Source organism: Cannabis sativa, chromosome 4, assembly GCF_029168945.1.
Source record: "Cannabis sativa cultivar Pink pepper isolate KNU-18-1 chromosome 4, ASM2916894v1, whole genome shotgun sequence".
Taxonomy (NCBI): Eukaryota; Viridiplantae; Streptophyta; class Magnoliopsida; order Rosales; family Cannabaceae; genus Cannabis; species Cannabis sativa.
Genome location: NC_083604.1, coordinates 47,527,031 through 47,551,978, shown reverse-complemented (window position 1 = coordinate 47,551,978; position 24,948 = coordinate 47,527,031). Strand labels below are relative to the sequence as shown.

Sequence of the window (24,948 nt, the reverse complement as noted above, 5' to 3'; positions counted from 1 at the left end):
CATCTCAATCACTATCTCAACATCATTGTATGTGATTGTCCTGAGATGCACTTCTTCATCTGGGTGAGGAAATAACCCTCTCATAACAATCAGTTATTGTTGAAGAAAGAAAACAAAATAAATGTTATAATCCTATCGAAAACATATTGACAACCAATCAAAAAACTATCAACAAATAGACATAACACAACAGGGGAAAAAACACAACTTATCAATGATATCAACAAAAGTTAAACAATACAATAATAATATAATAAAATGCAAACGTTAAACAAAAAATGCAATACTAAATCCTATCGAGAACCTGCAGAGAACGCATCGATAATCAGTAGACAATCACCAAACATGACAATTAAAAAACTAATTCTTAATCCTATCGAGAACTGTTGATAATATGTCGATAATCAAGCAATAATAACCAACATAACAACAACAAAATAAAATTTTCACTTTTATCGAGAACCTATTGATAATTCATTGATAATAACAAAATTTCTTTTTTTTTTTTTGTAAAACTTGAACTATCGATAACATGTCGAGAATTTCTCGATAATCAGTAGATAATTTATCAATAATCAAGCGAGAATAACCAACATAATGACAACAAAAAGAATTCTCACATATCGATAATCTATCGAAAACCTGTTGATAATCAATTGATAATAAATAAATTCCAAGCATTTTTTTACAAAATTTGAACTATCGATAACCTATCGAGAACCTATCAAAAAACTGTCGATAAATGTCTTCCCTAACCTTGGGACATTTTCATCGAGAACCCATCGAGAACGTATCGATAAAGCGTCGAAAAAATTGCGAACACACAGAATACTCAAGAAAACTAGATCTCACGATTTCAGCGAAGAATACATCAAAACTAAATAAATACAAACAACAACCACATAAATCTACTGAAAATAGAGTATAATTATTCAAAAAAAATATTTTAAAAAATACTTACCCATTAAGCCACGAGCTCCGATCTCCAAACTTTGTGGTGGGACGTTTTGGGTCTTTGACGGGCATCCACAGAGGATTGGAGGACACTTTCATGGCAGACATTTGGGCTTCCATGGAGGACCGGGCGGGTTGAGGGTGGCGGGATCTTTGGGCGGATGAGAGGGATCTCGAGGAAGAAATAAAGGAAGGTGGTGGCTCCTTTTGGATGGGATGATGAGAGAGATGTAGAGAGAGAAATAAATTTTTTAAGTTTTTGAAATAAAATAAATGGGACGAATTTTTTAGGTATAATGTAGAATTATTTGGATAAAATGGTATAAATTTATTAGGAAAGTAAGTTTTGTAATAGGAACTTTTTTATGAATAGTAAATGAAATTTCTCTAAAGAAATAACTGAACAGTGAAGAAAAAACTGATCATCAAGTAATTTGCATAAATTCATAAGAAATCAAGTAATGATTATTATGCTTTAATCATAACATAATATATACTTCAGATGATGATTTTCACATAAATTAATAACTATTTAGATAAATATGTTGTCACTGAATAAGTTAAACCCATTAAGAAGTGTTCTATATATATATATGTGTATTTATTAGGCGAAAGTTGCAATGCACGTATCGTCAGATTTAATTGACATGGTACGTCAATAATAGTAGTATTTTCATTATTCTAAATTAGTTAGATAAAAAAAATATACATCATTGTTAAGTTACTCTATATCCAAAAGAAAAAATAGAGTAAGTAAATGAAAATCAGGTACTTATTTTGTTTAGTAGCATTTATATCATTGTCTAAGAATCAAACTGAACAAGACAAACAAATCTTTGATCAATTACATACGTCTATTTATCAATAAACCAACATAGCATAATTATCATACAAAAATAAATATATTAGACATTTTATAACACAATAAAATGCTTTACTTTAAAATCATTGAGTCCTTAGAGAATAAGGCAGCAAAATAATTTATACAAAATTTCCAGCAACACTCCAAGTAAAGGGAAAAGAAGATGAAGAGATCAAAAAAAATAATAACAATAACTTTTGACCCAAATAATCGATAATGAAAAACATAAATAATCTCATAATAATAAAAACTGGAAATATTATTGCGTAACTTCTTGACAACAAAAAGTAATTTTGAATGTCCACAAATAAAGTGTAAATAGTGATTGTGGTTATTTTTTCAGTTACAAACTTTAAAATTAGATACATATATATGACATGATTATATTAAATAATGTATTTATGATATATTAAAAAATAAAAATATTATATTTAACCTAATCATTTAATTCAATAAAATTATTATTTTATTAAAATTTTAATATAAATATTTGTAATAATGTAAAGAAAATATATTATTATAGCACTATATTATTTTTATTAGAATAAATTGAGTATCTATTATTTAATTAATATTATTTTAATTTTTAATAATCTATCTATGATAACCCAAAATAGTAATGGAATTAGTTACCCAGGCTAAACAGTGACACATGACTAGTTAAAATTTTCAGCCTAATTCTGTCCAGTCCAATTCTATGTGTCAAATAAGTCCTAATCTCACTAAAATAATTTAGAACAAGAATCAAAGCCGACAACATTCAAAGGGGTGGAGGATTGAAACACGAACAAAATACACACTAAGAGCACAAGCATGGTGATCTGAGTTACAAATTTTCTCCAAATTGGAGGGTCAACCCAAACTGGTATTAAGTTTCCAATGCCAAAAAAAACAATCTCTCGATTTGATGATTTTCAAATCAACAAATTTTGCTTATAAATCGGGATCAATGGTACAAAATACAATAGTATATTTGATATTCAAGAATCTTGCTATGACAACGTACACTATGGAAGATTCAACACTCCTGGAAGAAGGATACCGTTTCAACAACGCTGAGACCAGAAATTGAAAAATGGCCAGGTTTCCATATTTGGATCCTGTTCAAAGCTTTACCCTGAAGATTATGCCAATTTTCATGGAAACCTAAGAGTTACAAAAATCACTTATACTTGGGCCATTTTTGTATAACACAAACGAACATCCCTAGCCGTAGAATTTTTTTTTTGTCCTCTCACTTGAATTGAGATCTGTACAGTTTTTGCTGGCCTGACATTGGTAGGAGTGGCATGATGACTCCTAAGAACATTTCCCCCCAGCCAGCAGAGTCCGTATCACAAGAAACAAGGAAAAAATGTAAATGAAAACCATGTTGAAGTAAACTTAGCCTGCTGACTTCCAAAGAATATTTCCGCCGATACAGTTACAAATTCCTCAAACAGAGAAAAACAGGCCATAGATACCATCAGCCATCCACAGATAACTGACTCCACTAATATTGCAGTGACTTGCATATACAACTACAATTGACATATTAGTGTCACCGAGCCAGCTTGTTTTCAATGGAGGACTCACAATATTCCATTCAAAACCCTTTGATAATAATCATACTGTCGTGTCCGCCATGCATCCAAGCTGCTGCTAATCAGCGAAAGCACCAAGGACACACATTGCTGAAGATAGGAAAACAAAATCTAAATCTATCATACAAATCATAGCAATAATAACATGAACAAAAAAAGATGATTTACATACCTCTTCTGTTAAACTAAGATGGAACCGCTTCCTTAGGTTCTGTATTGTTCGTGGACCACCTTTAAAGCATGGGAATCCAGAATCCTAATTCAAACATTTTACAGTAGCAATTTGTGTCAATCAAAATTCAAAAAGGCTGGAGTCGACTTTCTTTATTTTCAACAATATACAACATCACACCAACCGCATACTCACCGGGCATGTCAAGTATTAGTCTAACCAACAGTATAATACATATTTATTTCCGTTATGCTAAATACATGTTTACGCATGATATTTTGCCTATATATATAGCTAGATTCTAAATAAAAAACCTATCTATTGTTTAGTGTTTTATAGCAGAAAGGGTTTAGGAACACGGGATTGACAATAAATTGGTTCTAGCCAATTCAGCTTTTTTTTTTTTACGGTAAAGTGTATACTACAACAATTCCTATTTGAAATGAGTTTAGATAAAACTAATAAGACCTCAGATGCTTCAAAATAGAGAATACTAAACTAAAAACACGCTACATCAGATGCTCTAAACTATTTCTCTATTTTAAAACTTCTTTAAAATTTACTGTTCATGCTCTACATTTATAGAATACAATTCATTTCTCTAAACATATTTTATTAATTGTTTGAGGTTTTAATTTTATTTTATATAGAAATATGTGTAAATATTAATATTATATGTTTGAAATGAATAAAATATATTAAAATTTAAAAAATGTAAAATTTTGGTGATGTATTTTAAAAAAAGTTAATGTATAGTGTAACGTAAAAGTTTGAGGTAAAACAAAGAAACTAGAGGTTTGGGAGGTATTTTGAAAGATAAAGTAGAGAAGTTGATTATGTACTCTAACATAAAAGTGTTAAGTTTTTAATCAATAGAATACCTTCTATAATTTCATTAAGCACCACTAAAAAGTTCACGACTAGTAGTGTTATAACATATTGTGTATTACATTGTTCATAACAAAAAAAAACCCTCCAAACTCTAATAGGCCTTTTATTTTCCTTTTTCACAAAATTCGCTTGGAACTCCTAATCTTCTACCTATTAAATAAACTAATGGCTAAAATCCTAATCTTCTACCTATTATATAAACCAACGGCCAAAATCCCTCGTCAAATTTTGATATTCTAGCTAACAAACATCATCATACTAGTTATTAATCACTTCCACCCTTTTCGCTTGTTCAACTTCCATGCTCAAATACATTGGCAGTGTCCAAGCATTATTGACTAACAACAACACAGATTTCTGTTCATAAATTATATCAAGCATATAATGTTGGGGATGTAAGAGAAAGTTTGTGATACCTGCAACATCTCAACAAGAAGAATTATTCGTTCTGCATGCTTACGGCATGTGAGGAAGCCTTGAATGCATAAAACCTAGATTTGAGAAAGAAAACTTGAGAGTGAAACTCGTATGCATTGAGTCTAAATGGCATAACAAGTAGGTTTTCAACTTCATATCCTGGGAAGAGAAAAAAAGGAAGGGACTTTTGCAATTACCTTAAAATAATCAAAAAATTCGCTTGGAACTCCCTCAGCATCAGAATCCATCACCTGGAATCACAGCAAGCATCCAATCACTTGGCCTTAGCAATGTGATACAAACTAAGTCTAAAAATGTTAAATCATAGGCACAACACAGCCAAAAAGAATTGTATGCTGGTTGCTTGCTAGAGAAAACGATGGTAAGGAAAAATAAAGAACAGAGATAACCCAAGCTATGACTTTATTACCATCTAAATAAATAAAATCAGTCTTTGCAGTGTAAAAAAAATTGTGTTTGGGGAAGAAAACAGATATTCTACAAGATAGAAAACAAACAGCTAAACATATTACAAAGAGACTTAACAGTTTAAAAGTAATAAAATCAGTTTAATATGGAAACTCAATATTATTCTGCAGCAGGGGATAATCCCCAATCAAATAAGTCCACGGCAGAGAATATTGATTTAAATGCTAAGACCACTCAGCAGTCAGCACCAATATCCAGACATCTTGTTGGGGAATAAAACCAGCATTGTCTTACCTCCAGAAGTTCACGAGTTAGTTTGAATGGGGCACTCTCAAAATTCACTCCGCCAGGCGAATTAGAGAGCATGAACCCAAAATCAATATGTATAATATGACCTTCTTCATCCATAAGCAGATTTCCATTATGTCGATCTTTTACCTACACAAGAATAAACGCCCCAATGATAAACAGGTTTAACTTTTCATGTTCTACAATTCATTTCAGAGAACTAAACAAATATCCAAAAAAGCACAACAGCAAATTAATCAGCATCTGTTAGTAACTTAAGCATTAGCATAAGCATCAGGGCACAAAAATGAATAATCATCGAAAATTGTATCATGGGCATTGCAAACAGTGTTCTACCACCTGACCAGACATACAGTAAAAAATGAGGAAGAGAAGAACATTACAGGTTCCATACCTGTAAAAGGTAGCACACAAGAGAATATCCAGCCATACTTTCGACAAAATTTCTCTGCAAAAAATAAAATAATTATAAATAATAAAATAACAATGACTTGCATCATTAAAATTATACTTTGAATAAAATTCAATCAAATTTTCATTGTCAATATATTCTAAAGAAAATTTAACAAATTTACTACAAGTTGTTCCAGCTTTCTGTAACAAGAAAATGAATTATGACTCAGTATTCCACAGAAATCATTTTCCTGAAATGAAATGATAAGAACTCACCAATACCATTTAGGGGCCTCAATAGTTACCTGGGCAAGCTTAAAACTTGGAGAATTTTCTTGGTATTTCGCAATGAAGAAATCTCGTAGACTATTGATGGTGGGATATCTACTTTTGATAGAATGAAGCGAAGCCTGAAAATAGTAACAGAACAATAAAGCTAACTAAACCAAGGAATTACACATTCCTTAAAGAAAACAAAAATGATTAGTTACCGTATCTGGAATTGTTTCAATTAAAGCTGTGTAGGAAGAGGTAACCAAGACTTCATAAGGCCGCAACCATAGTGGAAGACCAGCTTCTTGAAATATATCTAGCACCATGGTAAAATACCATTTTGTAATAGGAAGAAAGAGCATAATCAAATGTACAACTAGTTCTAACATACGATTAATTATGTGAACAGATTGCTAATCATGAAAAAGGAAGTGATGAGGCAGTTCAGCAGAACTGCAGACTTCTATTTTTTCTTTCTTTTGGACATGAGACAATATGTTTAGTTTAAAGCCCAAAAATGTTGCAGGGGCAAAATAAGACACTAAGACAAAACTGGGGAAGATAAAAAAGACCAGGTCCTATCCAAGATAAAGGCAAAAGGAAAGAAGAAAAATGACTACCCAAAATTAAATAAATAAAGAACTGGTGACATGAATAGAATTGGATTTGGAATAAAAGAATTTCTAGTAAAGATACCCACCATAGAAGTGTGAAATAAGTTGCACAGCTAGGTGTTCCTGCCTACAATCATCACCACTCTTCACAATTACCTACATGGAAGTACAAACAAGAAACCTAATCATGCTTCACTTTCAAGCAAAAGATATTTGCAGAAAACACCAATCTAATCATGAGCATGAATGGACAAGACAGTGACAAGAGACCTTTCAATCTGAACATCCGAATAAGAGGTGCAAGTCATGACATATATATCATTTACATACAGCCATTAAGTATAGCTAGGATATATTATTCTGAAATTCAGTAGCTAGAAAGTGTACTACAAATATAAGATCTGGATAACATATGAGTTTTCAGTTCTCTTTGTCCAACCTGTAAATGTTGTATTCTCAGAAAGCATACTTAACACTAGGATTGATATGGAGCTACCAGCAACTAAAATTTAACCATCTGTAAGTGACTCTCAAATGTTCTTATTTCAACTGTAATGTGGACATGTAAGAATTTGCAGTCTACCAAAAGCATGATTACAACAGTTAAAAGAATAATAAATAAATGAAAGAATTTCAGCATGTAAACTTACAGAGCGCAGGTCCCAACTACTTGACGATCCATAGACTGACGCTTTGCGTATTCTTTCTTTTTTTACCTCCCAAAGTTCACCAGATAAGGCATCACTGGCCTTGGGAGTAGCACCATTAGCCTGTTGACATATGTATAACTTATAAATAAATAAATAAGTCAGCACCCCTCGAAAAAAAAAAATTCCAGCAGTTATAAACTTCACCATAGGCTGTGCATCTGATGAATCCTGACCAGCCCCTTTCAAAGGGAGTCCAGGAGGTGCTTCTCCTTTTGCAGCAGCAGCCTGAATAAAGATATTTGAAGCATAAGTAATACCACAGAAGCTTTATCTGAATCGACAATTTCTTTTTCCAGAAATAAAAGCAGAATTTTTTTCCATGTAGATCTTCCATTACACAAAAGTCCAAGGCAAAATAAGCATTTTATATCGTAAAAACCTCATATGCCTCAACATTAGCTCATGAGGCATCAATGAAGCTCAGAAAGATGGTTGATAGATATTAACATTAAGCAAAACAAAATATTTTTTAGAATTCACATTCAGCGCACCAATTTCATATTCTTTGGAGCTTATCTACAGTGTAAGGACCAACTATTGTTTCTAATCTCTCTTTAATTTTTTTAAAGCAAGACCGGCGCTTGTATTAATTAGCTATTGTTTCTAGTTAGTAATTACTGAATTGATCTTGCTTTTCTACATCCAACATTAATTTATGACACTTAATGAAACAATAAAATGGAAGAAGCTGTAAGTCATACCAATAAAACAAAGATAAATGACAAATAACAATGTATAACATCTAAGAAACCGAGTTAAGAAAATGGTCATGCCAAAAGCAAGCATAACCTATGCAAGTTCCTAAAGGAAATACCTATTTATTGAGAATATCACTTCTCAAATAGTAAACAAGAGGAATTTATATTTAATTCCATTGCTATGTAGGTGTCCAAGAGAGGCTCAATTCTTAGTTCTTGTGGGAGCAAGCAACTGTAATAATAGCATCAAATAGATAGAACTTATAAACATCCAAGTACTCACCTTGACTTCCTCAATAGCTACTGTACTTGGAACGCGACGGTGTTCCTTCCGACGTGGTGGACCTTGAACCTCAATGTCATCCATTCTTACACCAGGGTCTGCTGTCAACACTACCCTTACCCACTCCAAATCACAATCATGGGCTGATTTTGATACATCAGCTCCATCATCTTCACCTTGACAATTCTTAGACAAAATTTTAATAGCATGAGCACTATCACAATGGACGCTTGCACATGAATTAGGTTTTTTCATGTCCTCTGAATGGCTGCAAGATCGCTTCTCTACAGACAGCTCCACATTAGCAAACTTTACTTTTGCCTCTGACATGTGAGCCATAGCCTGGTCAATTGCTTGTGCAGTAGAACTTGACATCCTATCATTACTATTGCGATACACCTCCTGGACTGTCCATAATGGATATGCCCAAGGAGGTGGCTTTGGCAGAAGCGCATCACCATTTGCTAAGGGAATCCCTCCTCTAGAAAGCTTTTGAGAACTGGATGCATCCTTTGGGTTACTAAATCATTATTGGTATATTGTGGGAAAGAAAAGAGAAACATATCAGTTTGAATGGATTCATTAGTGAACTCAAATATTTCCCAAAAAAGTAAACTTATTTCACGGAATTAAAAATAAGCTACTTGCAGTTCACGTAATAAGTTAATGAAAGAATACCTAGGAATTTCACTTTTCAAGACTTCAACACAGATAAGGAAAGGTGCTTTCTCCCTAGAATTTAAAAGCACGGCTTCATCTTCGGGTATATGAACCACACGAAACATTCCCTTTCCCATTGGAAAGCAAACTCCTAAAATATATGATCAAAGAACTAAATTAGAATGCCCACTCTAGCTTAGCAACTATAAATGCATAATATGAAGAAAAATAAATCAATAAATAAACATTCAAAGATATATACCAGCAGTAAACCACACTGGAAGTAAAGTAGTACTGCATTACAAAAAGACGAAAATGAATTTAAAAATAAACAAATAAGTTTAAGCAGTCTAGCGTGGTGGTATTTTTTTTTATAATTGAAAAAAAAAATAAACTGAGGCCAAAAGTCTTGACTGATCTCTACTCAAGTTTATTAAGCATGGCAATATTTGTTCATAATCCTCTTAATAATGAGAAACAATGAGGTTTTGTTTCTTGCTTTAGTATAGATTGGTGGCAGATCCCTAGTCCTTAGCCTAGTTTTTTGTGTCATATAAAAAAATAAAATAAAATAAGTTCATATTTATATGCCTTTAAATGGCAAGCAATCCTCCGCCACAATCTAACTAAATGTGCACCACTGGTAATTTTAGAGTTTAACCCATAACAAATTAGTGCAAAATAACACATTATTAAAGATTGTGGTCATAGGCATAACATAGTGGTTTCACATTTCTCCTCACAAAAAGGAGGTACTAAGTTCGAATCCCCTCCCCTAATATCACAAAAAGATTCCTTTTCCAAACCCAGCACAAAACACCTCAATACATTTGACAATCTTTTCACGAAAATAAGGAAATTTACTTCTACATAGCTACAGATAACTGATACTCAATTGCATTGTGCTCCAAAATCTATCAGGCCAAGCCCAGAATCATAAATGGAAAAAGAAGTACCTCCACCATTTTGGGCCTCAGTTACATGCTGGTTGATCTCTACAAGAGACTACAATTACAAGAACGAGAAAACACGTAAGACATTCAAGCACCTGTATATGCACATCATAAATGTAACATGAAATGAAAATAATATTGATAAAATAATTTACAACCTCACAAAGAGCATTTTTACGATCTTCAACTGGAAATATATCCACCAAACCATATGAAGTGTCACATAATGACTGCACAAAGTCCAATGATTCATGATAAGTCCCTTTCCGGAACTGGGACGCAGTATGATTGGGAAGCGGGGGTTTGGCATTAGCTTTCTCATTCTGTTGCTGAGGCGAACCAGGACGCTTCTGCAAAATTAAAAGCACATTTAAGTCTTCTTAAATCATTAAAAAACAAGCAACTTGCAGTTCATTGAAGTCTCTTCAATCAGTAAAGAGCAAAAAAACCACATATAATATGACTATTCGAAATCCATCAGCCCCAAAAATGGCTCCTACCATGAGGCAAAAAACCAAATTTAAATATTTTATTAACCCTTTAGTCAGATAAAATGTAAAATAAAGAGTAGCTGACGATTAGCATGAAGCATCCTTGATTCAATGCCTGCATTTTGTTCAAGGTGGACCTGAACTATAGATTTGATCTCAATTTTCATCATTGTATCAGCTCCTTTCTTCTAGTTACAAAGACACCAACTTTACACCAGGGCTACATGTCTTAGGTAAAAATATCCCATACCAACAACCTTGTAATGTAGTAAGGTTGCAAGCTCTTAGCATGAAGGTGCTACAATAAGCCTATAATGAACATTCATTCTTTCATTAAATTATACTGCACAATTTTAATTACAAATTCCGTTTATAATGCAAATCACCGCTTGACAAACATGAAGAAAAGTAATTATCTACAAGAAATCGTGACTTCAAACTTACAGTTTTGTACAGGAAGATGGTATCCACAATTTCTACATTTATATACATTATAAGAAACAAGATTGTATAAATAAAAGATGAAAGGAAATCATCTGCAATAGTCTAGAAAGCCACAAAGAGGCTGCTCATTCTAAGACATTATATAAGACATAAATGAAAAACACACACAGAAACATCCTCACAGAAAACTAAGACAAGTAACAATCGCAAAGAAGCATTAAGAAGGAGATGTATTAAAGTTCTTAGTGTTGAAAATCCAATTAGCAACCCAATGCTCAACTTTTTACCATATATTTGTACCCATAATAATGATGTCAGTAAGTATAAAAAAGCTTTCATTTTTAGGTTTATATTTCATAACCCTGAATAGATTTAATGCCTAAAAATGTTCTGGTTGTACATACTGCAAGTATGATATAAGCTGATACAAGCCATAAGAAAATTCTGATAGCCGGTTCAAAATCAAAGGGAGTTTTGACATATTCACGATTTGTAGATAAGCACTAAAACTGAAGAAAGAAGGCTTGCAAGCTCGGATGATAACAATATTATATAGTAAGTACATTCAAAATGACCAGTAAAGGTAAATCATACTTCCAACTGCCACCTGAGCAACAGGCCAGGAAAACAAAACAAAAAGACAGAGTAAAATACCTCTTTATGCTTCTTCGAACCAAAAAGCTCAGAATCTTCAACCGATCGGTCGCGATCCCTAAACAATTTGCGAAAAAAATTCTCTGTTCCTGGACTACTTTCAGCCAAGCCACCATTACTGCTTTCATTTGCCACGTTATTTTTAGCATCTTCTGGGTGCACTCTAAATAACCTTTTGAATAATGAAAATTCAGAAGAGTCATCTTCCTCCCCATTGACACTTCCCTCATCAGCTTTATCATTACCATCTCTCCTGTCGTCAAATTTATCCCTAAAGAATTTCCGAAAGAAACCTTCTTTATCATCATCTTCAGTAGATTTCGAACCTTTTTCTTCAGAGTAAATCACTTCTTCATCTTCATACCTATCAGCTACATCCCTCTTATCATCAGCCTTATCTTTAAAGAGCTTCTTAAAGAACCCTTCTTTTTCCTCATCCTCAGCTGATTTCAAAGCTGATTTATCTTCAGAATCGTTCTTTCCATCACGAAACAACCTCTTAAAAAAACCATCTGAGCTTGATGTTAAGTCTTCATCATCCCCTTTACTATCTCTTAAAAGTCTTTTGAAGAATCCATCCTTCTCAGAGTCATCATCATCCTTTTCAGATGACTTCCTAAAAAGTTCTCGAATTTTCGAACCTCCCTCATCTTCACCCTTACTATCCCTTAAAAGTCTTTTAAAGAACCCATCCTTCTCAGATTCATCATCATCTTTATCCACAGATTTCCGAAATAGCAATGCATCTCGAACCTTTGGACCTGGGATAAATTTCTTAAATATTTTGTTTTCGTCGGGAGACTGACTACCATCCTCTAGCCCCACACTTCCTGAAGGCGAGAAAGATAGAGACTTCTGAGGGGGTGGAGAAGATGTCAGTGACAACAGCCTTTGTTTTGAAGATAATATTTTATTCAAAACCTGGTTCTTGCTCCCAGGGCTACTTGACTCACTTTGAGGCCGTATCAATGTCGGCCACTCCCCCATCAAGGTGGCCGCAATCTGACACTTCTCTTGGATCCTACTAATCCCTTCATTGTCATCAGAATCCTCTAACTCAGCCAACAAAAACCAGTGCACCTTCAAAGCTATCTTAAGCGATTTTGAGCAAATGTCAATGACAAATTTATCCAATGAGGGGCTTGGCTTGTGAACCATCATGTAACATATTTGAAATAAATAGCTTTCAACACCCGATAAGGGTAGGGTGTACATTCGATTACATAGGTAATCACGTACCCCTGAATGCTCATGCTTGTAGAGGTAGCTAACAGCAATCCACTCACAGAAAAACGCAGAATCGAAGAACCTAATAAGCCACCCGTTCTCACCGGATTCGCTCGTCGGGTTTGCCCGCGAGGTGATCTCCCGAGGCGACTCGTACGAGTCACCGCGAGTCAGTCCCAAAAGCCGCACCATTCTCGATCTATCATCATAAACCCTATCCACCCCTCAAAATATGCAGTGGGATTACAAAAAAATCCCAAAATTTCTCGCAACCAAAACACAGCTACAACCCCACAACCAAATAATCAAACCGATAATGGCACCATTTCTTAATTACAAAACCCTAAATAATACCACAAAACCTTTAGAAAACCCTAAATTCCCAAAATGGTGAAACTCCAGCTCCTAACAATCCAGTTAAATGTGATAACTTGAAATCCCCCTGATCAACTAGTAAATAAAACACAATTCCCGATGCGATAACACCAGAGAAAACACTTCCTGTTTGTTTCCCGGGAAAATAGTAGAACGGATAAGAATTGAGCAGAAAAACTTCAGAAATGATCGTGAATTTTAGTCGAGAAAAAAAAAATGAATTTGAAAACAAATATATAGATAGTCGAATCGTGGTTATACCAGAAATGGAGATATTAAGATTCGGCAAGGTGAAAGTGGAATTGAAATGGATCTTCCTAAGCTTCAAGTGCACGATGCCGTTCGCTGGCCCTTCTGCTGGTGGTGTTGGTGGTCGTCGTTGTTGTTGTTGCCTGTTGAACAAAGAAGAAGGAAGGGAGAGAGAGAGATGGTAAATTAAAATAATTTAAGTTGTTTAAGCCTAAGCATTAGTAAATAATTAATTAATAATAAAAATCACCATTTCAAATTATTAATAATAATAATAATAATTATTCAAAAAAAAAAATAATAATAATAATAATAATAATAATAATATTACTTGTATTTGTTTAGGGAAAATTTTATTTTGACATGTTGTTTATTGATAATTTAATCGTAAATCTATATGAAATTTAAAATTTTAATATATATTTTTTAAAAATAATTATATGAGTAATTATTTTACTATAATTTTATTTTTCTATTACTCATAACAATAAAGAAATTATTACATAGAAAATATAAATTGACATTTTATTTATAAAAATACTTTTATAAGGTAAAGTCAACATTTATACCTTTTATGCAATATTAATTACCAAAATATCACTTACACAATCAGACAATGGTTGCATAGTAGTTGCTGCGTGGTTACACGGTGGTTGCATCAGACGATGGTTGCAGGGTGGTTGCTAGGTGGTTGGCTGAAAGTTGCATCAGACAAAGGTTTCAGTCAGACGAAAATTTCTAGGTGGTTGGCCGAAGGTTGCATCAGATGAATGTTTTAATTAGACGAAATAACTGTTAGCAAAATGTTTATGCAACTGTAATGCAACTGTTGTGAAACATTAAAAATCAGAACAGTATTTTTACGTACATAACTCTATCTACATGTCTCTTTATGATTTAATATGAGCCAATTCACCATTAGAAATTTGGAAAATAACAAAAATACACAAGAATAAACATTTTACTATAGTATTGATGTTTTTTTTTTTTTGGATTATACTTGAGTTGGATTGTTTGGGAACTCCAATTCAACTTTTTGAGATATGTCTTTCATGGATCTAAAAATTGAAGTCATGGTATTAGTTTTATGCAAATTAAACTAGATTTCCAGTTGAATTTTAGTTTCGCAGTAGTTTTTCTACACTTTTTTTATGAATTCGAAACAGCCCCTATTTTGATTGATTTTGGTCGTCTTCTCAGGTGAAGTCGCCAGAATTAATGATGGTTCTCTTTCTGATTGAATTTTTGTTTCGGTTGCATTGGGTTGTTGCGTAGTTGCACGATAGTTGCGCAATGGTTGCGTGATAGTTGCCCAGGAAGTATGGATCCTGGGTTAAAGGTGTGTAAGTGGTATTGTGTAATTTTTTTTTTTTTATTTGGCTTGTATATTTGTTTATTTGGCCAGCTGGAAGTATTTTTGTAATATTGTTATTTTTTTTTTGTTAAAACTGAAAAAAAAAACCCAAAAATAAATACATATGTTAAAAAAAATTAACTAAATAAAAGACAATTGATAAATTAATAGAAATATAAATTAAAGAATATTCTCACAAAATAGTGATCTAAAAATAAAGACATTGATAAATTTATAGAACTTATTATGATGTGATTTTAAAATTGTTGTCCTCACCGTTTTATAGACACAACTGTATTTTTATCACCGTATCTCACTTATAGTTATCATTATATTTAGGGACTCTTTGAAATGAGTTAATATTAGCAAGAGAATGGTAATGTGAAACATTACCTTCACATTACCTTGTTTGTTCTAAGGGTTTAACCTTCTAATGTTATTCCTTTAGTAATATAACTACTCTGGAAGAGGATAATATTGATAACTAAAAAAAATGGTGGAATTGAATTATTCCATTTTATTGTATTAATTTGAATACTATTTTTTGATTAATAAATAAATTTAAATATCATTAATATTTTAATTATTATAAAAAATATTGCGATATATATTTAATCTGTGAGATAATTTTTTTTTTATATTTTTAACTGAGTTATTTCTATGTTATTAGCATAATATATAGATGTATTATACATAAATTTTATGTGAATAGTGTACATAAATGACATAACAAATAAAAATAAATAATATAGTAACAAAATATATAGAAAAGTTTATTTTAATTAATAAAAAATACAATAAAATTTAATATTTACTAATTAATAAATACAATATATTTCTTTAATGAATCATTATTTTACTTTTATGTATAATTAACATTAAACAGATATAATAAAAATTATTTTTATTTTTATTTTTAAAATAATATATAAAATTTATGAACTCAACCAAACAGTGTAATAACGGGAATATGATTACATACAGTTTACACATTTCTCTACAATCATATTCTCCTTCATAATATTCCCTATAATCAAATTATTTTGAACACTTTATTCCAAAAGCATGTTGTCACCACTATATTTTAATTGTGCATCCAATTAAACATAATGTATAAACTTGTGTATAAAAAAATCACTCTACAATAATTATTATTCATGTAAGTTTTCAATCTCAAATTAAAAATAATGTGTGTTTAATTATAAGAATATCTTTGTAAACTTACATCCTATAATGGGTTGACCAACACAGAGCTAGACTAGTAAGAAGATAATAACAAATAAGAAAGATAATATAAATACCAAACTATTTACACCATCTCCTTATTAATAATTGAAATTCAGCCAACAAAAAAAACAAAAAAAATTAAGTCACCCCATCACTCTATAAAAAAGTCACATAATTATAATAAAAGTAAGTTTTATAAAAATAAAAATTATAAATATATATAGAATAGTTATAAGTTCTTATTATATGAATTAAAAAAAAATAAAATATTAGACAAAAAACACATCAACGACCAGCCATTTAAAAGACCAATCTTTAGTCATAATTTTGCAACTTTATTTCAACTAGTTATTCTTCTTTCAATAATACTATATTTTCCAATTCAATCCTATAAATACCAAAACTATTTATTTAATAATTATAATTAATTATTAAATAAAATTACCATTTATATTATTTATTAATTAGACCATACAAAGTCTCTTAATTAATAAATTAACCCAAAACTTCTTTTCTTCACAATTAAGCCCTTGCTTAGTGAAAATTCATAAATAAGACATAGTCTAATTTTAGAATTATAATTGATTAATTAAAATCAATTGACTGAGTCTACAAGCAGTATTATCTCAAGTAGTGAGGGGACCATGAGCCTATATAACCGAACTTTCAATAAGTAGTTCTAGAATTTACTAAGTAAATTCTTTAACTTATTAATTCCGTATTGCGCCACTATAGATTTGGAATTGACTAACACTCTCAATTATATAGAACATTCTATATGTACCACGATATAGATACATTATGATTATCCATTGTTACAATCCTAATAGTCAAAGATCCTCTATAGATAATCTACACTGAATATGGACAAATTTACCATTCTATCCTTCAATGTATTTTATCCTTAAAATACTTAGCTACCTATAAATGATACTTCAGTAAACTAATATAATTATTGAAATGAGACCTCAATCATTTATCTCTATTCAGCCAAGCTCGAAGGAAATCACCGTTTCACTTCTAAATACTTATACAAGCTATAGATTCTATATTTATGATCAGCGCTCTCACTCAATTGAACTATCATGTTCCCAATATGTAAATATCCGCCAGAACCATTGGTTAGCATCCATGAACAACTTGAAGAACATAAATAATACAACTAAGCTGAACCTAACCATGTCAGAATTAAGATCCATAGACCTAAGATCAACCATTAATATTGACTTAGAAAGATATAACAAGAAGTTTATGATATCTTATCTAAGATTAATATCGATCCCTTCAAATGTATACTTCATACATTCGATACTGGTAAACTTTGTCAATGCCCTGGATGTGACATAACACTTACCCAAGGTGTAAGTATACCTTATCGCCGATTATCATGTCAGTCTAAATCTAATAAATTAACAAATCATGGGAATCAAACTTTTGAACATATAATCATGATTATATTCCACTGTGTTGACAATACTATAATCATGAATAATTATATGTTCTGGATTTAATAGAATTTATATATTAAACATATAATCATGAAATAAATCATGTGAACTATGCAAGATAAAATAATTTCTGATCTTTTATTAATTAGTAAATCTGATTATATTGAAATGGGTTTTAGTTACGGCACAAAACTCAACAAACTCCCACTTGCACTAATGTAAAACAATAAATGCATTTTAAATAATCCCAACAACTTGATATCTAGATCAAGTGTACTATGTAGTATTCTCTTCGTAATAAGAACAAATTTATGTCCTGAATAAAACTCTATTTCAATGTAATTTTTTATATTCATTTATCAATAAAGAAACAAATTTATTTTTATTACTTATTTAATGTGTTATTTGGTTCATGTGATCATTAATTTATTTATAAAATTTATAAAGGGCTTTTTTCATAAATGTACAACAAAAATAAAATAATTACAAAAAATGTACAAAAAAAAATTATTTAAAAAACTTATACATTTTGAAAATTTATTACATAAAATCATACATTTTAATCATTAAATAATATAAATCGTTAATGATTAAACTAATTACCATAAATAGATTATTATATTAATTAATGTTTATAATATTATTTTGTAATATTTTATCCTTATGTTTATTATATTAATATTTTAAAAATTATTAATAATAAAACATGTTTATTAAAATTCAAAATAAAAAATTCTGTAAAATTAATTAAATAAATAATAAACAGTTTTATAAAAATAAACAAATTAAATAATTTTTTATTAAAGAATAAATGTTTATTATCTATTTTAGTATGAATTATTATAATTTAATAAGTTTTTTTTCAATAAAATACAATATCAAAATTATAAACATTAATGTATATAAATATAAATCAATGCTTAAAATTCTAAAAAATAAACATGACACGCAGAGTGATATAATAAACATATCTGAATATTATTATTTTGTTTATTAAATTCGTATGTTTAATAAATAAAAACAAAATAAACATATATATACAAAGTATTTTATATTATTAGTATGTTTATTATAATTGTAAATATAAAAATAGACATAGCCAATTTATACTATACTAAAATAAATATATTTTCTTTTTATTGTGTCTATATATTTATTATTTTCTAATGAGTTAGTGGAAGAATTTTCTATTGAAATACAATTCTTACATCAAAAAATAAATAAACAAACATAACTTTATAAACTCCAAATATTATTTAATTTAAAAAAATAAATAGGACACAATAAATAAATAAAAAAAAAGATAAACAGTTTTTTTATATATATTATTTATTTTCTAAAAAATTACTAAAAAATAAACATGGCACTAATATAATAAACCTATGTGAATATTATTAATTTGTTTATTAAATTAGTATGTTTAATTAATAGAAAATAAAATAAACATATATACATACAAAATATTTCCAAAGATTTTTCAAACAAAATGTCATAATATATATATTATGAATATTAAATTAAACAACATAATAGCATTACCAATCTGATAATATATAGGGCATATATGACATATTTTAATAAAAAAATCATGATTATATAAGTATTGATTTTGAAAAATATACCATGCAATTATTAATGTACAGATTATATACGTGATATTAGTAATATTCTAATACAAATTTTTTTTTTGAAACAATACAAATTTTATTATTAATGTACAGATTATATACATGATATTATATACCATGCCTAATACAAATTTTATTATTTATTAGTAATATTCTAATATTGATTATAGTTTGAAAGCTTACTCATTAAATGTTGTACAATTTAGCCATACAAATAATTATAAAAAAGGATAAAATATAATTATGGTAATCATTTCTCATTAAATCCATCCAATATAATTAAATTAAGAATTTGTATGATTTTATGTAAAAATATTTTCAAATGTGTACATTGTAACAATTATTTTTTTTTGCACATTTTTTGTAATTATTTAAGAAAATGTATACATTTATGTAAAATGTCCATTTATAAATTCATCAAAATTCTTATCACATTGACATTATTGTTTATTGTGTTGGCAACACAGTGGAAAGTAATCAAAATTGTGTGATTAAATGTATTCCTATGATTTATCAGTACACAGTATTTAACTGATAGGATAATCTACAATGTAGTTTACTTGCACCTTGGATAAGTGTTATGTCCTTTCCAGGGTATTGGTTAAAGTAAGATTGGGTTGGATGTATGGAGTATGCATTAGAATAGACCAATATTGTGTTGGATATTATTTTACCAGGATCTAGATTTACTAACAAGTATGTTTCATTAACATCCTAATATGAATCCTAAAACAATGAAATAAACACATATAAAGTTTAGGAAACCTTACATTGGGTGCAGCGGAATATAATGACTCCTTCCGTTCAGATCTCTAGCCCTTGATTCCTTTCTGTGGCAGAGCATCACCAAGATCTGAACCTGAATCTCTTTCTCTCCTTCCTTTGATGTTGATTCTCCTTCTTGTTGGATGGTTTTCCACAGTCTTACACACTATGATTGAGATACCACTTGATGTGTGTGGGCGCTCACTCATTCACTCAAGGGATTCGAAATTTAGAGAAGAAAAGAAGAGGGAAGTGGTTTCCGCTATAGAGAATAGGAGGCTCAATTTCATCTGACAAGGTTCACAAAGTTAAGTGTGAATGAGAGTCATCACTATCTATTTATAGGTAACCACCTAGGTTTAAGTTAGAATTATTTGGCATTAAAATAATGAAAAAATAAATGATAAAAGCCTATAAGTGTGGCCGGCCATGGGCCTTGGATAATGGGTCTCACTTATGCATTTTTGCTGTTTTATCATTCCTGCATCTGATTTTCTCAAAAACGCCAATTTTCAAATTCAACCATTTAAATGCCAATTCTAATTATTTAATAACTAAAAATTAATTATTAAATAATATTTTCATTTAATATATTTATTAATTAGACATATAAAGTCTCTTAATTAATAAATAAACCTAGAATCTCTTTTCTTTACAATTTCGCCCTTGCTTAGTGAAAATTCATAAAGTAGACATAGTCTAACTTTAGAACTATAATTGATTAATTAAAATCAATTAACTGAGTCTTACAAGCAATATGGTCTCAACTAGTATGGGGACCATGGGTCTATATATCTGAGCTTCCAATAAGCAGATCAAGAATTTATATCTTAAATTCACTGACTTATTAATTCTTCGTTGAATCCACGCATAGAACTTAGAATTGCACTCTCAGTATATAGAACGCTCTATATGTTCCACGATATAGACACGTCATTAGTTATCCATTGTTATAACCCTAATGTGATCAATGATCCTCTATATAGATGATTTACACTGTAAAGGGATTAAATTACCGTAACACCCTACAATGTATTTTATCCTTAAAACACTTAACCCTGTATAAATGATATTTCAGCTAAGTGAAATGAGATCTCTACCATTTATTTTCGTTTGGTTAAGCTCGAAGAAAATCATCCTTTACTTTCTATTTGCCAGATGGAAGCTATAGATTCCATATTTATGATAGTGCTCCCACTCAATTGCACTACCGTGTTCCCAAAATGTACTTATCACCCTAACCCAAAAGTAGGCTTAACTAACAAATCAAAGAACACGAATAACACTCTTGAGATTGAACCTAATCATATCAGGATTAAGATCATTTGGTCTAGGATCAACATGTGATATTGAATTGAATAGATATTACGGTAAATTCTAATATATCTAATCAAAGTTCAATATCGGTCCCTTCCGATGTATACTCCATACATCCGATGTTGGTAAACTTTGCCAATGTCCTGGAAAGGACATAACACTTATCCAAGGTGTAAGAATACCTATCGCTGATTATACCATATCAGTCTAAATCCAGTATTCTGACAAATCAGGGAATAAACTTTCGAACATATAATTAAGATTATATTTCACTGTGTTGACAACACTATAATCATTAACAAATTGATATGTTCTGGACTTAAATAGAATTCATACACTATGTAAATAATCATGAAATAAATCATGTGAACCATGCAACATTAAATGTTATTTCTGATCTATATTAATAAGTAAATCTGATTATATTGAAATGTGTTTTATTTAGGGCATAAAACCCAACAAACTCCCACTTACACTAAAATAAAACAAAAAGTGCATTTCAAATAATCTCAACACCTTGATATACAAATCAAGTGTAGTAGTAGTAAACTCCTCGTAATAGGATCTGAAAGGTTGAATTAAACACAACCTTTTCTCCACCATTACTCTTCCTTAATCACAAAATCATTGATAATGTGAAATTCCTCTCTATATGTCTACTCTCTTGGGATACTGGATTCTATACCTTTGGCAACTACTTCTTGGTTATTCAGGATGTAACACTAGTAGTTAAGGCAATTTGGAATGGTGCCAAAATGTATAGAACTTTCCTTAGACTGAATAAGTACCTTTCCTGCAACTTTAACATTCAGTCCCTTTCTGGTAGACCTAGAGACTTCAGATAGGTTTTTACACTTCTCCAAAATCACTATTCCACCCCTAGAGTAATCACCATCTTATCAGCAGACTTTCTAACAAAAAGGCAAGTCTTGAAATCTAATGTGGTGTAGTCTAAGAGTTTTAAACACACCCTTATTGACTAACATATAGTTCATCTTCTTAATCTTAAGATTTACTTGATTGTCTTCCAATGTTCCTCTCCTGGATTAATCTGATACTTACTCATTACTCCCACTCAACAGCAGGTGTCTGGTCTAAGGCATACTAAAGCATATCTGAGACCTCTCACTGTTGATATAAGAAATTCTTTCATGGCTTTATCTTTTCTGGAATAGTTGAGACTTTTCCTTAGATAAATAAAATCTATGCCTAGAAGTCGAGAAGCTTCTATAGATTGCCATTAGAAAGAAAATGCTTCAGCATCTTACTAAAGTAAGTTGCTTGCATTAGAGTAAGTAATTACCATGTATACCATAAGCCATAGGTTTAGATAAACTCAAACCTATAATACTAGGAACATGAAGTTTTGTTAAGTCCATTGAATAGACTTATTAACGAAAATTTCCTTTTATGTCCTTGTAATAGAATATTTAAGGTTACTCCATGTGAATGGATTAAACCATAGTTCTATTGGCTTTTCTTCTTAGTTTCTTATCTCGACAATCCATTACTTGTTTAAACTCAGAATGGATTTTAATCACTAGTGTCTTCCAAGTCATAAGAAGGTTCCTAGAAATTCTCCCACTACGACAAGGTACCGTGAATTATGTCTAAGAAAACTAAATGGTATAAACCTCTTCGGTTGTGACAAGACAACAGAGACAGTGGGATCATCATATGTCAAATAAGATGATAGAACACTTTTGGAATCAAGAAATAAATATCTCCTTTATTTGCTACTTTATTTTCAGACTTAGTCATTTTCTTAGAAAAGTAGTATTTGTTTAAACAAACACTTTCTTATCTATTGACTATGGGATGGTCCACCCCTAATCACTTAGAATAGCTAACAAACATGCAAACCATGGTTAACAGTTCTAGCTTTTCTTAAGATTTCGATTAGGTCATCCATGAATCTAGTAATGATTTACATTAAGTATACAACCATTACATCATTCTGAAATTGAATTACCATAGAAGGACTTAGGCAATGACTAGTAACTAATCATCAATATGCAAATCGAAATTTCTGGGGAGGTGAGTTTGGATATAATTCAAAAATTAATTTAATGATCTTTGAACTGCATATCTACTAACTATTTCTCCACCCCTATCAGTTCGCAAGATCTTTAACCACTTACCTTAATGGTTTATCACCATTGCTAGAAATTCAGAAATTTTTCAAACATTTCAAATTTCTTTGCATAAGGTATAATCTAGAGTTATCGTTTTAAGAATACAACGAAAAACTCATATCCACCCCTGAATGTACATCCATCTACTAATGAGATGAACAACTTTCAGTGGATATAGGCATATTAACTCTTTGCAGAGATTGATCTTGTCAAAACGACTATGAACAAGATACAAATGCCATAGATTAATAAAAATGTGGTTGTGTCTTTTTGATGACTTAGATTTAGTTACATCAAAGAGTTCTTAGAATATTGCAAGTGGATCCTGGTCACAGAATACTAAACTCATATTCCATACAGTTTGAATCCATTGATAGAAAATGGTTATTAAACACTTGTGAAAGTGTAACTGTATTGTATCCTGGAATTAGAAATATAAGAAAATTTCTGTTTGGAATCTAAAATTAAAGCCAAAGATTTAAATTTATACCAAATATAATGAGTAATTCTTTCTTGGACCACCACTACTAATTTAAACTCTAAGTCACATTTGCCTAACAAGTAGGAGATTTCTAAGATTGAGGACTTATATCATTGTGGAATAGAATTTCGGGATTATAATCATATGCGTCATTTAATTTCTTAAGAGAAAATAGAATGACATGAAATGATTTAAAGACCATTCTGTTGGAAATTATTTTACCAGGATCTTAGATCTACTCACAAGTATGTTGTTTAAACACCCTAAATATGAACTTTCTAAAACGATAAATTAAACACATATAAAGTTAAGAAAACCTTACATTGATGCAGCGGAATTAATGTCTCCTTCCACTCAAATCTCTAACCCTTGTATCCTTTCTGTAGCAGAGTATAATCAAGATCTGAGCCCGAATGTCCTTCTTCTTCAAGTTTGATCCTTCACAGTCTTCCAATCTATGATTGAGTTACTGATTGCTGTGTGTGGGCACTTACTCTTTCACTAGGGTCACGAAAAAGATGAAGGGAAAAGAGAGAGGTATTTCGGCCAGGTATAGAAAGTGGGGAAGGCTCAGTTTTTCTAAAGAGAGAAATTTCTGTCAGAAAAGCTTGTGAAAACTTGTGTCAAAGCATCTGTTGCGACTGAGCCATCACTTTCTATTTATAGGTAACTACTAGGTTTAGGTTAGGATTTATTTGGCATTAAAATAATGAAAAAATTAATTTGAAAAACTCCATATAGTGGCCGGCCAAGGTGTAGGTATTGGGCCTCACTTGATTTTGCAGTTTTATCAAATTTTATATCTATTTTCTCAAAAACGCCAATTTTCCAATTCTAACCTTTTAAATGCCAAAACTAATTATTTAATAACTAAAATAGATTATTAAATAATATTGTCATTTAATTTAATTATTAATTAGACATATAAAGTCCATTAATAAATAAATAAACA

The 24,948-nt window shown here is 30.6% G+C and overlaps 1 protein-coding gene across 4 annotated transcripts; it reads right to left on the bottom strand.

Moving 5' to 3' along the window:
• Positions 1 to 2,649: 2,649 nt before the first annotated feature.
• On the bottom strand, positions 2,650 to 13,871 carry LOC115714923 (phosphatidylinositol 4-kinase beta 1). 4 transcript variants are annotated; one of them, XM_030643681.2, is made up of 17 exons: positions 13,654 to 13,871; positions 11,791 to 13,518; positions 10,360 to 10,551; positions 10,205 to 10,253; positions 9,267 to 9,399; positions 8,589 to 9,108; positions 7,752 to 7,832; positions 7,548 to 7,667; positions 6,984 to 7,053; positions 6,502 to 6,599; positions 6,316 to 6,420; positions 6,012 to 6,065; positions 5,603 to 5,746; positions 5,077 to 5,130; positions 4,879 to 4,953; positions 3,572 to 3,655; positions 2,650 to 3,489 (listed from the first exon to the last, which is right to left on the bottom strand). In XM_030643681.2, the coding sequence occupies exons 2-17, from the start codon at positions 13,207 to 13,209 to the stop codon at positions 3,388 to 3,390; spliced, it is 3,300 nt and encodes a 1,099-aa protein (XP_030499541.1). In that variant the 5' UTR covers positions 13,210 to 13,518; positions 13,654 to 13,871; the 3' UTR covers positions 2,650 to 3,387. The 4 variants fall into 4 exon arrangements, with proteins under 4 accessions (XP_030499541.1, XP_060970136.1, XP_060970134.1 ...); XM_061114153.1 differs by having other exon boundaries at positions 11,791 to 13,849; XM_061114151.1 differs by having other exon boundaries at positions 2,650 to 3,655; positions 13,654 to 13,849.
• Positions 13,872 to 24,948: the final 11,077 nt, after the last annotated feature.